The sequence below is a fragment of the Balaenoptera ricei genome, chromosome 11 (genome assembly GCF_028023285.1).
Source record: "Balaenoptera ricei isolate mBalRic1 chromosome 11, mBalRic1.hap2, whole genome shotgun sequence".
Lineage (NCBI taxonomy): Eukaryota > Metazoa > Chordata > Mammalia > Artiodactyla > Balaenopteridae > Balaenoptera > Balaenoptera ricei.
In genome coordinates, this window is record NC_082649.1 from 57,395,719 (window position 1) to 57,410,394 (window position 14,676).

At 40.9% G+C, this 14,676-nt stretch overlaps 1 protein-coding gene across 4 annotated transcripts in view; it reads left to right on the forward strand.

Moving 5' to 3' along the window:
* Positions 1-5,807: 5,807 nt before the first annotated feature.
* Positions 5,808-14,676, forward strand: part of GOLGA4 (golgin A4) — a 114,381-nt gene continuing 105,512 nt past the window's right edge. For all 4 annotated transcript variants that reach the window (XM_059939166.1, XM_059939167.1, XM_059939169.1 and 1 more), the window contains exon 1: positions 5,808-6,191. In XM_059939166.1, coding sequence (XP_059795149.1) covers positions 6,120-6,191 — 72 coding nt within the window. In that variant the 5' untranslated portion in view covers positions 5,808-6,119. The remainder of the gene's footprint in view (positions 6,192-14,676) is intronic.

The window sequence follows — 14,676 nt, forward strand, 5'->3', positions numbered from 1 at the left end:
CACCTATCCAAAGCTAATAGTTTGATGTGTATCCTTCAATAGTTTTCCTAAGCATTTATGGACATATATATGATTATTAATAATTTGGCTCAAAAACAATGAGATTGATGGAGAGAAGGGAACCCTCTTGCACTATTGGTGGGAATGTAAATTGATACAGCCACTATGGAGAACAGTATGGAGGTTCCTTAAAAAACTAAAAATAGAACTGCCATACGACCCAGCAATCCCACTACTGGGCATATACCCTGAGAAATCCATAATTCAAAAAGAGTCATGTACCACAATGTTCATTGCAGCTCTATTTACAATAGCCAGGACATGGAAGCAACCTCAGTGTCCATCAACAGATGAATGGATAAAGAAGATGTGGCACATATATACAATGGAATATTACTCAGCCATAAAAAGAAACGAAATTGAGTTATTTGTAGTGAGGTGGATAGACCTAGAGTCTGTCATACAGAGTGAAGTAAGTCAGAAAGAGAAAAACAAATACTGTATGCTAACACATATATATGGAATCTAAAAAACAAACCAAAAAATGGTCATGAAGAACCTAGGGGCAAGACAGGAATAAAGACGCAGACCTACTAGAGAATGGACTTGACGATACAGGGAGGGGGAATGGTAAGCTGGGACAAAGTGAGAGAGTGGCATGGACATATATGCACTACCAAATGTAAAATAGCTAGCTAGTGGGAAGCAGCCGCATAGCACAGGGAGATCAGCTCAGTGCTTTGTGACCACCTAGAGGGGTGGGATAGGGAGGGTGGGAGGGAGGGAGATGCAAGAGGGAAGAGATATGGGGATATGTGTATATGTATAACTGATTCACTTTGTTATAAAGCAGAAACTAACACAGCATTGTAAAGCAATTATACTCTAATTAAGATGTTAAAAAAAATGAGATTGAAAACATTCTCTTCAAAATTTCGAAGGTATTGCTCCATTGACTACTTTTTTTTTTTGCATGTTAAAATTAATTTTTGAATAGTAAATACATGCGTGGGGGATGAATTTGAAAGATAAAAAAGGATACCACTAATACTTCCAGCTGCCTTGTTTCCTTCACTGGTGGCAACAACTGTCACTGGTTTCTTATGTGTATTTCCAGATATATTCTGTAATATCCATGTGTTTACAAATATACATACACACATATGTTGAACCATATTAAATTGCCATTTTTGAAGTTAAAAATCAGCAACTTCACGCAATTTAACCTAACACAGATATATATGAATATAATTTTTAATCACACTAATGATAGTGTGCTGTATACACTGTAGTGCACTTTGGTTTCTGACTTAATGAAACATCTTGAGATCTCCCCATAACTGTATGCATAGAGCTGCCTCATTCTTTTTTAATTTTGTGCCTATTTATTTGTTTTCATGGCAAACTGTTATTATTTTTAAATTTACGTATAGTAAAATTGAATTTTAATTTTGATGTACAGTTCTTTGTGTTCTAACATCTGTGTACCCACCACTACAATCAGGAAACAGAAATATTTCAGACATATCTATGTCATCACCACCAATGACAAAGAATACTACTGGCAGGCACCTCAAACCTCCCTCCCGATTGTTACGCCTTTCCTACACCCCAAGACAATATTTCTCTTGACTTCTAACACCGTAGGTTAGTTTTGCCTACATGAAATAAAGGAGTATACATTCTTTTGTTTGCCTTCTTTGGCTCAACATTATGTAAGATTCATCCATGTTGTTATGTGATTACTATAGAACAATGAATTACACAATATTTCATTATTTTATAGCATTTTTTTGGCATGCAGAATAAAAAAACCCCTTTATTATAAACTGTTTTTTTGTAATGGTTTCTGGATTTTGTGCTATACTTAGGAAGGCTTTTAGCACTCCAGGGTTATAAAATAAATCTTCCAGTGTTTTCTTCTAGTAATTTAAAAATTTCATTTTTTCAGGTGTGAGGAATGAATCCAACTTTTTTTTTCCAAGATACTAACTTATTATCCAAATACTCATTTAATCTTCATGGGAAATTTATGATGGATACAATGACATGTCTTCATTTTACAGATGAAGAAACTGACACATACAAAAGTTCAGTCATTTTCCCCCATCACAGAACTAGTAAATGGCAAAGATGCGACTTGAACCAGTCAGTTGAGTTTAATGCCTTTGTGCTTATTCATTATACTACCCAGCCTTTCCACCCACACAGTATCTTGAGTATGAGGCAAGGATCCAAACATTTGCGAGAGTGAAGTTGTTTACTTAGGAGTCTGATTATCATATAGTTATTCAGTAGGAGCAGAGAATTTGACACTTCACCTCCAGTCCCTCAGCCCTTCTCTTTGTTACCAAGAGCCCTCATTCTTGAAATAAGATTTTTTTTTTTCTCAGCCCAGTGTTGGGTTTTCCCTTCCAAGGACTCTTCTCATTAGATTGTTGAGTCATCAGCTGGGTAAACAGCCCTAGGACATGTGTAAACAATTACAAAACTGTTAAAAAATTGAGCAGGGTGTGTCTCAGAGAAGAGAAGGAAATGTGAAACATACTACAGTTGGAGACCAGGATAAAGGGCAAGAAGCCTGAGGTCAGTTTCCACTTCCATCTCTGAGATCATATGACTCCGGGAAGGTCACTTTTTGGCTCTTCGTTTTGCGATAGCAATAATAATGTAGCCCTTCACTTTTCCTTAGTTTCCTTATTTCTGCCTACAATGGGAATTAAATTAAAAACAAAGATACCAAAAAAACCCCAACATTCTTTAAAGAAAAGGCCCCAGGCTGAAAAGTAAGCTAAATTCCTGGGAGAGTCACAGTCAAAGTCTAGACACTGATGTGCAGCCCTTTCTTCGATGGGAGGTCTTCCAGCTGTTTTATAACTTTAATTTTTTTAGTAAGTTTTTGGCCGTGCTACCTGGCATGCAGGATCTTAGTTCCCTGTGGAGTCTTAACCACTGGACTGCCAGGGAAGTCCCCATATAATTTTAATTTACATAGCCATAAGATGTTCTTTTGCAAAGTAAATATTAAAAACATACTGTGTTTCAAAGTGTTCCGGTGAAGTACATTAAAACAGGATAGGAATACAAGTATTTCAGTCCGCTCCAGATCTGTTACTTGCTATAGCCAAAATATGTACGCATATATATTATATACATATATATCCCCCCCAACCTTACAAATGTTGGCAAATCTGGTATGTGAAGAACAACACAGCTGTAGCACTTTCACATTTGTGGATAAGTGCTCTCAATGTACAAAATATTTTTTCTTTTCTTTCTTTCTTTCTTTGCAACCAGGAAAGAATATATGCTGGTGAGGACACTGGATATCAATCAGTAAATCATTTTGGAGCAAAGTACTGGAGAACATAGCAAAATCAATGTCAGTGGTAGTCTATGCCACCATGGTAAGGGATCCAGAGGCGGTGTGGGTGGGTGGTGTAGACATGGGCTTTAGAGCCATGAGAGCTCTGGGTTCAAGTGCTGCCTCCACCATGTCCAAGCTGTGTTACTTTGGGTGAAATTCTTAACCTCTCTGAGCCTCGGGTTTTTAATTTCCATTTTAAAGTTTTCATACAGTGAAGTTTAGTGTTTGTGGTATATAGTTTTCTGGGTTTTGACAAATGCACACAAAGTTGTATATCTACCACTATAGTTATGATATGAACTGTTTCATCATCCCAAAGATTCCCTCATCCTGCCCTTTTGCAGTTAACACCACTTCTACCCCAATCCAGTCCTGGCCCACTCAACTCCTAGCAACCACTGGTCCATTCTCCCTCCCTATAGCTTTGCCTTTTCATAACGTCATATAAGTGGAATCTGTTGGGCTGCATCCCACAGGCCTGCAAGCCTTGTACTTGCCCAGCTTCAAGACCAAAGAGAGTCCAGAGTCAGTGACAGAGACATCAATGGTTTAGTGGATGGGGGATCTTACATGTCTGAAACAAGGTCCTGTAGCGACACCCCACCGTGTGCAGCAGGACACGGCACTAGTCTTTGCTTCCAGGCAGAGGGGAGGTTACCAGTTATAGGGAGAATTGACTTCCGGTTGGCTCATCGGTTACCAAGGAAACCAGCAGAGGAGCGTGCCCCTCACCTCCCCTTTGGTAAACTATCATAGTGGCGAGATTCTGATCTAAAGATGAGAACAATCACTAGTTGGAGCTGGGGGCAAGTATGCAGGCATTTACTGATGAAGGTCTATGATTAAGATGGGAGGTCAGTCAAGTGAGTAGGGTGTAGGTGAGGCAGGGACTGTACAGAGAGCAAGATATATATGTATGGCTTCTTTTGGGTCACTCATCAAAACTTAAGGAGATCCATTTAGGTTGTTATGAGTATCAATACTCTGTCCTTTATATTTCAGAGTAGCATTCCATGGTATGGAAGTACCACAGTTTGTTTATTCATTCACTGACCTAAGGGCATCTGGGTTTTGATAATTTGTGTCAGATATTCCCTTATAATATCTGTAGAATCTGTGGCAATAAGCCCTCTTTAACTCCTGATATTGATAATTACTGTTTTTCTTTCTATGAGTCTTACTAGAGGCTTACCAATTTTATTAATCTTTTCTAAGAACCAAATTTTAGTCTTGTTGGTTTTTCTCTATTGTCTGTTTTCTATTTCATTGATGTTTTGCTCAGTATCTTTTATTTCATTCCTTCTACTTACTTCGATTTTAGTTTTTTCTTCTTTTTCAAACTTCTTAAGGTGGAAGCTTAGATGATTGATTTTCAATCTTTATTTCCTTTGTAATACAAACACATAATGCTATTATTTTCCATGTAAGCACTGCTTTAGCTGAACCTCACAAATTTTGCTATGCTCTGTTCTCATTGTCATTCTTTTAAAATATTTTCTAGTTTCCCTTGTGCTTTGCTTTTTGGCCCATCAACTATTTAGAACTGTGCAGCATAATTTCCAAATATTTGGGGACTTTCTAGATATCTCTGTTATTGATTTCTAATTTAATTGCTTTGTGGTCGGAGAACACACTATATGATATTAAGCCTTTGAAATTAATTGAGACCTGTATTATGAATTAGCACATGGTCTATCTTGGGAATGTTCTATAAGTATTCCAAAAAACCCCGTGTATTCTGCAGTTGTTGGGTCTTTTCGAAAAAGATCAATTAGGCAAAGTTAGCTGATCCAACTTCTCTATATCCTTACTAATTTTTTTGTCTACTTGTTCTATCAAAGACTGAGAGAGACCCCGAAGAACCTGGCACTTAGAATTAAAGATTTTTGAAGGAATATATGAAAATATACGATTTCTGTGAAATAAAAGATAAATAAAGGCGATGTCCAAAGGACTGAAATCTTACAATATTGGCCAGAAACTTCTGGACCCTGGGAGCCCCGTGTCAGGCACTTCTTGAACCCTGGAAGAGTGCAGCGAAGGGAAGAGGGCCCCTCTGGGAAGCAGTAGGAGTACGAGACACTGAAGGCAGAGAATCCTAACCACAAATACTGAACAAAAGTACACTATCCTTCAGAGCCCTCGGCAGTCTTCTCGCACCCCGGACACCCACACATGCAGTTCTTTGCGGCAGGATTGTCAGCCTTGCGGTCCTCAAAAGAAGCAGCACCCTCCCCACCAGACTTCGCAGCGCCGAAGCCCCGGTGTGCGTCAGCGTAGCGTTCCGACGAGCCCGGGATCCGGATCTGAGGGCATCTAGGCACGCAGTGAGCATACGCAGCGCAAACCCCTGGATTTTCCGGGAGCGACCCTGGAGCGCGCATGTGCGGGCCCGACTTCCAGCTTGTCCCCTCCGGCGCTCCGTAGCGCTCCCTCGGCGAGCTCCACGTAGGCCGCGCAGGCGCCTTGGGCACACGCTCACCTGGTGCCGTTGTTGTCGCCGCCGCCGCCGCCGCAGGGGCTGGATGGGGGGCCGAGGCCAACCGGTGGCACCCAGAAGAGAGAGACGCGGCGGCGGCGACGCCGACACCCGCAGGACGAGTGTGCCGACCCGCCCGCGAGGCCAAGGAGGAGAGGCGAGGCCCGGCCCCCGCGGTTCCTGGTGTAGAGAACCCTCCGTCGCCGCCGCGGCCGGGTCTCTCAGAGCACTCGCCCTCAGGTCTCATTCACATTCAGGAACCCGCGTTGCGCCATGTTCAAGAAACTGAAGCAAAAGATCAGCGAGGAGCAGCAGCAGCTCCAGCAGGCGCTGGCCTCTCCTCAGGTACTATGGCCGCCGCGCTCCCCTAGTTCCCTGACCTTTGACCTCTAACCTGAGGCTTCCCCCAGACCCCGGACTGGGAAAGAGCTCAAGGCGGTCCAGGTCCTCCGTGACTCCTGACCCGGGTCCCCCAACCCAAAACTCCGTTCTGGTTGTGGGGGTGGCTGGATTTGTGACACCTGACCTCTGGTAATTTTCCCTAATGCCCAACCCGGTCTGAGAATAAGTGAGAAGGGCTCCGATCTTGCATGATTTTTGACCCATATCGAAGGTTCCACCAACTATCCGAGACCCCAACTCAAGAGTGAGGGCGGAATGGGAAAACCAGGGTCCCTTGTAACATCTGATCTCTCGACTGAAGTCCCCTCTCTGATCCCCGACCCGAGATTGAGTACGGAGGGGCCCCTGGCCCGTGACGAAGTCTAATTCCAAACCCTCGTCCAGGCGTGAGGGCCAGGGGTCGAGCCATTCCTGCCCAGGCTGCTTGCAGGAGCATTGGGACCTGAAAGAGGTGGCGGTGTGGCCGGCGTCCAGCGCCCGCGACTGTCACGAGTTAGTCACTTCGCATAACTTGGTTGATCCGGGACGGGCGGAGGGGCTGACACTGTGCGGCCCAGCAGGGCTTGCGCCTGTCCATAGCCCGGCTCTGCTTCTTCAAGTCTCGTTAATATTTGTTTTTCACGAACGCTGTTGCTTCAGGAAATGACGGTTTTCAGGAAAAAGGGGGCGTGTTAGTAGTGTTAATTTAAAGAAGCAGAAGCAGTTTCCTAAGCAGCTGTGATTGTGTGTTTGGGTGCTGGCAGCACGTGGTCCCTTCAGCAGAGGGGAGGGCTTCTGCTAAATTCCTTCCCAGCCTTTCAGAGTCTCAACAGATGGAGCAAATCTCTCTCTTAACTTTAGAGTTTCTACAAGAAAGGCTGAGTTTTGACTAATTTGGAGGCATTTCTAAACATCTTTAACATAACATTTATCGTATGCAACTTAAATATAGCTAACTAATTAACAACTACTAAATCAAACAACTATTGAATTTATTCTGAAACTGTAAATTGAAGTTGTTCTCTAAAAATGTAAAGGTCCCCTAGAGTGAAACAGTGGTTGAGATACATAGGTACATGGTACCGAAAGCTTGTTCATTCTCCCAAGTGAAACGTAAATAGTGATTAAGATTTCAGTACTAGAATTTTACTTTTCATACCATTTACCGCAAGCTTTTAAATTTTACAAAACACCATTATTTAAGAAACAAAGGAAAAACTAAAAATTGAGGTACAGATGAGGAATGTGGGGAAACAGGTGTGGTAGTGAATGTAAGGAACTCTATACATATCACTGATCCAGGATTCCACCTCTAGAAATTTATTCTAAGAAAATTTAGGATGTATTAAGCAGTTAGCCACATGGATTTTCACTTCAGTGTTGTTTTAATAGGTAAAATCTGGCCAAAAATGTTCAACGCTAGAAAATTGGTTAAACACGTTATATTAGATAGTTATTCCGCAGCCTTAAAAAAATGCCATCATTTTATTAGGTTCTTACTCTATGCTAGGCATTTTGCTTGTATTATTTTGTTTAATTCTCACATAACTCTACAACTTAGAGAATCTTTCATACATGGAGTGAGGCTCAAAGGGGTTAAGTAACCTGCCTGATGTCACACAGCTAGAGTTAGAGCCTACAGAGACGTAGGCTCTAACTTGTAGTAAAAGATTGAAAAAGTGTGTAGGGGCTTCCTTTGTGGGGAAAGTATGTATATAAGTGTGTATATATATATATACACACACAGAAATAGTGAAAATAGTTTAAGAAGAATATGCTCCAAGGTGCTCATTTGTAATATTATCTTTTTTTCATGAGCTTTAACAAAGGGAGGATGTCTTTAGAATGATAGTAAAAGAGCTAGTTAAAAGATAATGTATTAGAGCTCCCAGTTTCTATGGGTTGATGCCTCTGGTGAGACAGTGCATGTGGAGCAAATAATATCACCTTGTATACAAAAGATTGAAAACAATCCTCTTTGATAACATATATTTATTTATTCAGAATGCCAGAGTAAATTGTTAGTGATCAACTGCTGATAGAAACTTGATTATTTTCTGGTCTTGATCCTCAGCTATTCAGAACCCTTCAAGTTGAGAAGTTCTGGATTTATTTGTTTATTTATTTTGTTTATTTATTTTTGGCTGCATTGGGTCTTCGTTGTTGCGCGCGGGCTGTCTCTAGTTGTGGCGAGTGGGGGCTACTCTTCGTTGCGGTGTGCGGGCTTCTCATTGTGGTGGCATCTCTTGTTGCAGAGCATGGACTCTAGGCATGTGGGCTTCGGTACTTGTGGCACACGGGCTCAGTAGTTGTGGCGCACGGGCTTAGTTGCTCTGCAGCATGTGGGACCTTCCCAGACCAGGGATCGAACCGGTGTCCCCTGCATTGGCAGGCAGATTCTTAACCATTGCACCACCAGGGAAGTCCCGAAGTTCTGGATTATTGTTTTCAGAGTTAAGGATTTCTTTCAAGCATGAATTAAACAGATATTTTTTGATGGGACAGTCCTTTTATAACAGATTACGCATATCCTTGTTTTCTTGTGCAAAGGATCCTGAATTTGTATAATATTATCAATGTCTTCATTTTTGAGTATGAATTATTTTGTGATGAAGGCACCATGCCCTCAGGAATTTAATGGGGTGTGAAAGACAATTCCCTTTTACCCACTCAGGAGGATTTATTTGTTTTTGGTCTACTTTTTGTAATTACTTTGTAGTCTCCCTTGCTATCTGCCCAGTGTCGTTCTTCCAGCTTCTGAATTGTTTGGGCTTTAAATCAAGACAAGACACTAAACTTCTAAAATTTTGTGTAAAATAAGGGCAAGTACCTAAGAGATTCTTTAGTGTATATTAGTGTATTAACACAAATTTTGAGACATTTGTTTCGAGATTTTGGAGGCCTGTGTGTGCATACTTCCTGGTTCTTAGCTTGCTTTCCAGAGGGGAGATTGCCTGATAGGGATGTTTCAAGTAGAGTGAGTTGTCAGGTGTTCATAATTATGGGAGAAATGAATGATTTGCATCATAATATTTGCAAAACTTTTCAGTAATAGTAATAGTGATGGTGTTAGTAACACTGTAAGGGTCCCTTAAGTTTTTGAAAGCATTCAGTAAAAGACAGCCTTCTGGGGCTTCCCTGGTGGCGCAGTGGTTGGGAGTCTGCCTGCCAATGCAGGGGACATGGGTTCGAGCCCTGGTCTGGGAAGATCCCACATGGCCGCGGAGCAACTGGGCCTGTGAGCCACAACTACTGAGCCTGCGCGTCTGGAGCCTGTGCTCCGCAACAGGAGAGGCCGCGATGGTGAGAGGCCTGCGCACCGCGATGAGGAGTGGCCCCCGCTCGCCACAGCTAGGGGGGGCCCTCGCACAGAGGCGAAGACCCAGCACAGCCAAAAATAAATAAATAAATAAATAAATAAATAAACCCATTTAAAAAAAAGACAGCCTTCTGTAGTCCCCAGTCACTTCTCTTTGGTTGGTGCTAAGATTATTTGAACCCCTCTTTGGCAGATATTATTTTAAGTAAACATTTGTTCAATTCTGATGATGACGTGAAGCCTAATCACTAATTAAGAATAAAATTTAAAAATTTCAAATCAAGTTCCATTTAATATATATATTTTTAAGATTTATTTATTATTTATTTATTTTATTTATTTTTGGCTGCGTCGGGTCTTAGTTGCGGCACGGGGGATCTTCGTTGAGGCATGTGGGATCTTTTGTTGCAGCCCATGGCTTCTCTCTAGTTGCGGTGCGCGGGCTTCTCTCTAGTTGTGGTGTGCGGGTTTTCTTTTCTCTAGTTGTGGCGCGCAGGCTCCAGAGCGCGTGGGCTCTGTAGTTTGCAGCACACGGCTTAGTTGCCCCGCGACATGCTGGATCTTAGTTCTCTGACCAGGGAGCGAACCCGTGTCCCCTGCATTGGAAGGCGGATTCTTTACCACTGGACTGCCAGGGAAGTCCCTCCATTTAATATTTTTTTAACAGCAAATATCTACTTAGATTTTTAAATTCCTTACAGAATGAATTTGATAAAAATTATTAAAAAGTAATATAGAATACTTTCTAACTTCTTAGGATATATGTAGTGCCATGAATAAAAATATTTTTTAACATTTTCAGCCTTTTTCAAATATTACTGAAACTTAAAAATTATAAAAAGCACAGGCGCAAATGGACAATTGTATGATTCCACTTGTATGGGGTACCTAGATTAGTCAATTTCATAGAGACAAAAAATAGAATGGTGGTTGCCAGGGGCTGGAGAGGGGAGGGGGAAGTGGAGAATTATTGTTTAATGAGAACAGAGTTTCAGTTTGGGAGGATGAAAAAGTTCTGGAGATGGATAGTGGTGATGGTTGCACAACAGTGTAAATATAATTAATACCACTGAACTGTACACCTACAAATGTTTAAAATGGTAACTTTTATGTTATGTATACTTTACCACAAAAAAAAATTAAATTAAAAAGAAAGCAAAATGTGGGCCTACCCCAAACCTGCAGAATTATAGCTTTTTTAGAGTGGGGCCTCAAAATAATAGTTTATGTAATAGAAATTTTTTAAAAATTCCACAGACAGCAGAGGAAAGAGTCGCCTTCTGAAGGAACATAGGCTTTTTGTAAATGCCACTTGGCAAAATAACTAGCCTCAATCTAAAAAGCATAACTCCCAGAGAGAATATTTAGATCAGAAAAATCAGAATGTCTTGAGTGTTTATAAATCTGTATTTTGACCAGGGAGCATAGAGTGCCTATTTGTATTACTTTATATAGAATATACATTAAGTTCTCATGTTTTAAATAATTTAAACATATATGTAAACAAACTTGTTCATGTGATTTAAAAAATCTTTGTGAAACTTGAATGGGGTAAGGGCCATACAAAGTTCTTTCATCTGCTTCTTAGTTTGATAGGAAGAGCTGGAGGAAAAAAATTATGAGAGAGTCTTTGTCTCTGTAGCTTTTGGGATGAATTAACCCAATTTGTTAAACTGTGATGTTCAAAGACCCCAAGACATAGATGCAAATTATACATGCCTTAACTTTACATCCCACGGAAGCTGTAGGCAGATTCAAAAGTGCATCTTCCTGGGCCCAGGTGAGAAAGCAGGGCTGGAAGCTTTGATGTAGAAATTCAGTTAATGTGTTGATAAAGGTCAGGGCTCTTAAAAGTATAGGATTTTAACTAACAGCATTTGGCTTCTTCACCTTCTAAATCACAAAATATTAGGAAGACGTTCTCACTTAAACATTTATTTGGCTAGCTATTAAACTCCAGGTTGAAAAATTCCCCTCAGACCGTTGACTGTTTTTCTTCCTTATCTTCTAGCATCCTGTGTGCAGATGAAAAGTCTAATTCCAAATTGTTCTTTCTTTATTGGTAGTTACTTGATCTTTGAATCTTTTCTTTTTTCCTTGATGCTAGAAAATTTCCAGTTTTCTTCTTCTATTTTTTTTTAGTCCCCCTCCTTTTTTAAAAAAATATTTATTGATTTATTTATTTACTGGCTGCGTTGGGTCTTCGTTGCTGCACGCGGGCTTTCTCTAGTTGCTGCGAGTGGGGGCTACTCTTCGTTGCGGTGCACGGGCTTCTCATCACAGTGGCTTCTCTTGTTGCAGAGCACGGGCTCTAGGTGTGCAGGCTTCAGTAGTTGTAGCACGCGGGCTCAGTAGTTGTGGCTCGCAGGCTCCAGAGCACAGGCTCCGTAGTTGTGGCGCACAGGATTAGTTGCTCCGTGGCATGTGGGATCTTCCTGGACCAGGGCTCAAACCCATGTCCGCTGCATTGGCAGGCGGATTCTTAACCACTGTGCCACTAGGGAAACCCTAATCATATATTTAATTTCCACAAATAATAACACTAGTCAACACTGGATAGTTATTTTTAGCCAGGTGCTTTCTTGGTGCATTGCATGTATTAACTAAATTAATACATGAAATAATAAAAGGTGTGGATTTGTATTATACCCATTTTACAGATAAGAAATTGAGGCCTAGGGAGGTTAAGTAACTTGTCTGTGGTAGACAGCTAGTACGACACAGCTAAGTGGTAGAGCCGAGATATGAACCCAGGCAGTCTTGCTCTAAAGCCCATTCTCTTAACCAGAGTACTACGCTTGTTGCTTTGTTTCAGTTTTCAGTAGCAGCTTGTGTTTTAACGGAAACTAGAGCTTCTCAAAACTCTTGCAGGATAAGTGTTATATATTATACGTACATACATATTTAAGTTCCCTTCCTTGATTTATCTGATTGCTCTGGGTTACTTGTTATATTTCTTCATACTTGTCATCGTTTGTCTTTTTTCTTTTTTTTGAGAAAAGTGTCTTGTTATTATTGGTTGTTTGTTTATATTTATGAAGACCTAGTGGGTGGTTTATTTCGGTAGCTAACATGGGTTTTCTCTGCTCTTACCTGCTACTCTCCTGTGTGGAGGGCCAGCCAAAACACAGAGAGTCCTGCTTTGAAAGGTGACCATACGATTTATTATCCAAACGTTCTTATGAATGAACGGGGACGCTACTGGCAGTTATCTTGGAACATAAACTGGCATGAACTGGGTGGGACTGGGATTGCCTTGGTCAGACTGGGGCGTATTGTTACCCTGCTGCTTTGTGGTACCAGCCCCTGCTATTGGAGCGCTAACTCCTCCAAGGTATTGCTCTTTATATTTGGCTGTTACTGTTGTCTGGAGATCTATTTGGGTTGGGGGAGGCTGACCCCACGTACCTGTTTGTCTTGCAGACACTTAACACATTGCTGAGAGCAGTAATCTCCCTTTAGAGTGTCTAAAACTGTGATTTTTTTTCTTCCTGTTGCAGAAAGTTGCTGCTGCCTCTCCCGCAGCCTTCTGTGCGTGTTTAGGGTTATGGCTACCTTTGCCCTGATTTTTCCACCAGTTTGAATCCTTTTGCCTTTGAGTCTTCAAAAATTTATTTTCTTTTTGCCTGTGGTGTTCTCTCTCTTGTTCTAGAGTGTTAATCTGTCTGGTTTTCTAATATTTTTTAACCTTCATTTCAATGGGTTTTGGGTTTTGGGGAGGAAGAGAAGTAAACAGTGTTTATTATTGCATTGTGCTGGACATCCAGTGGACGCTTTAAGTGTGGTGACTCCTGTGCTTAAATTCTTGGAAACTTTTAGGTATTATTTCTTTGATAATTCCCTCCTTTGTTTTTTCTCTTCTGTCCTGAAATTCCAGTTAGTTAGCTTTTGTGCCTTCAGGATAGATTCTCATTTATTATTTTTTACCCTTTATGGTCTATTTTTATTTTTTTGTTCTATTTTTGAGAGTGTGCTTCAATTTAACTCTTCAGTTGAATTTTTTGTTTTATATATTTATTTATTGAAGTATAGTTGATTTACAATGTTGTGTTAGTTTTCTTCAATTGAATTTTTAATTTTGGCTACTCTATTTTTAAATTTCCCAAGGCTGTTTCTTATTGTCTTTTGCTTTTTCGTAGCATTGCTCTTGATGTACTGATATATCTTTTCTCTCTCTGAGAATAATGGGGATTTCTTTTCTTTTGTTTTCTTTTAATCTTTATTGTGTTAGGGTTTTTTTTTTTAATTGTTTATTTATTTATTTACTTATTTACTTGGCTGTGCTGCGTCTTAGTTGTGGTGTGCGGGATCTAGTTCCCTGACCAGGGATTGAACCGGGACCCCTGCATTGGGAGCATGGAGTCTTAACCACTGGACCACCAGGGAAGTGCCGTGTTTGTTTTTTGGTTTTGGGGTTTTTTTTCTTCTTGTTTTTGGCTCCCTCTTACATTGGAAATTTTCTTTATTGAGTGCTCTGGGCTATCTATTCATATTTAAGGGCGAGGCACTAACAATCTGATGCTATTTGGAAGTAGCATGTGATTGACACTGGGGCTCACTGGTGGGTGGCAAGCTGTAAACTGGTTTTATTGTTGGGAGAAATATCTACATGTTGGTAACCAGAGGCCTAGCTGCCAACTTTCTGGAAGCAGGTCTGAGAAGGACTGCTGGAGGTTCCATTGTTCACTGTGCAGAATATCGCCTAATCTGCTCAGTTTAGTCACACACTTTGCCCTTCTCTCCTGTCTTACTGTGGTGCTTGGTTTCACCCAGTTTAAAGCCTCATTGGCTCCAGAAAATAAACATCTGTTTCTTCAGAGGCTATGTAAGGTGGGACAGGGGACCTGGGGACTCTTTCAGCCAATCTTTCTGGTTTTGATCCTGTCTCATCTTGCTTTATAACTTTTGCTTCAAGTCCTAAGTCTTTTTAGGGTTCTGGGGATGAAAATAGGCTTCTTCTCATCACTATTCCCTTCTCCATGGGGTTGTAGTGGTGTCAGCAGTACTGTTACTTTAGTATTCTTTCATTCACATCCAATCTTCTGAAAATTGGTTGAAATTTAACTCTTTGGGAGGGAGAGAAAATAGGAACATATGTAGCCAATCTACTATGTTTAACTAGAAGTCTCC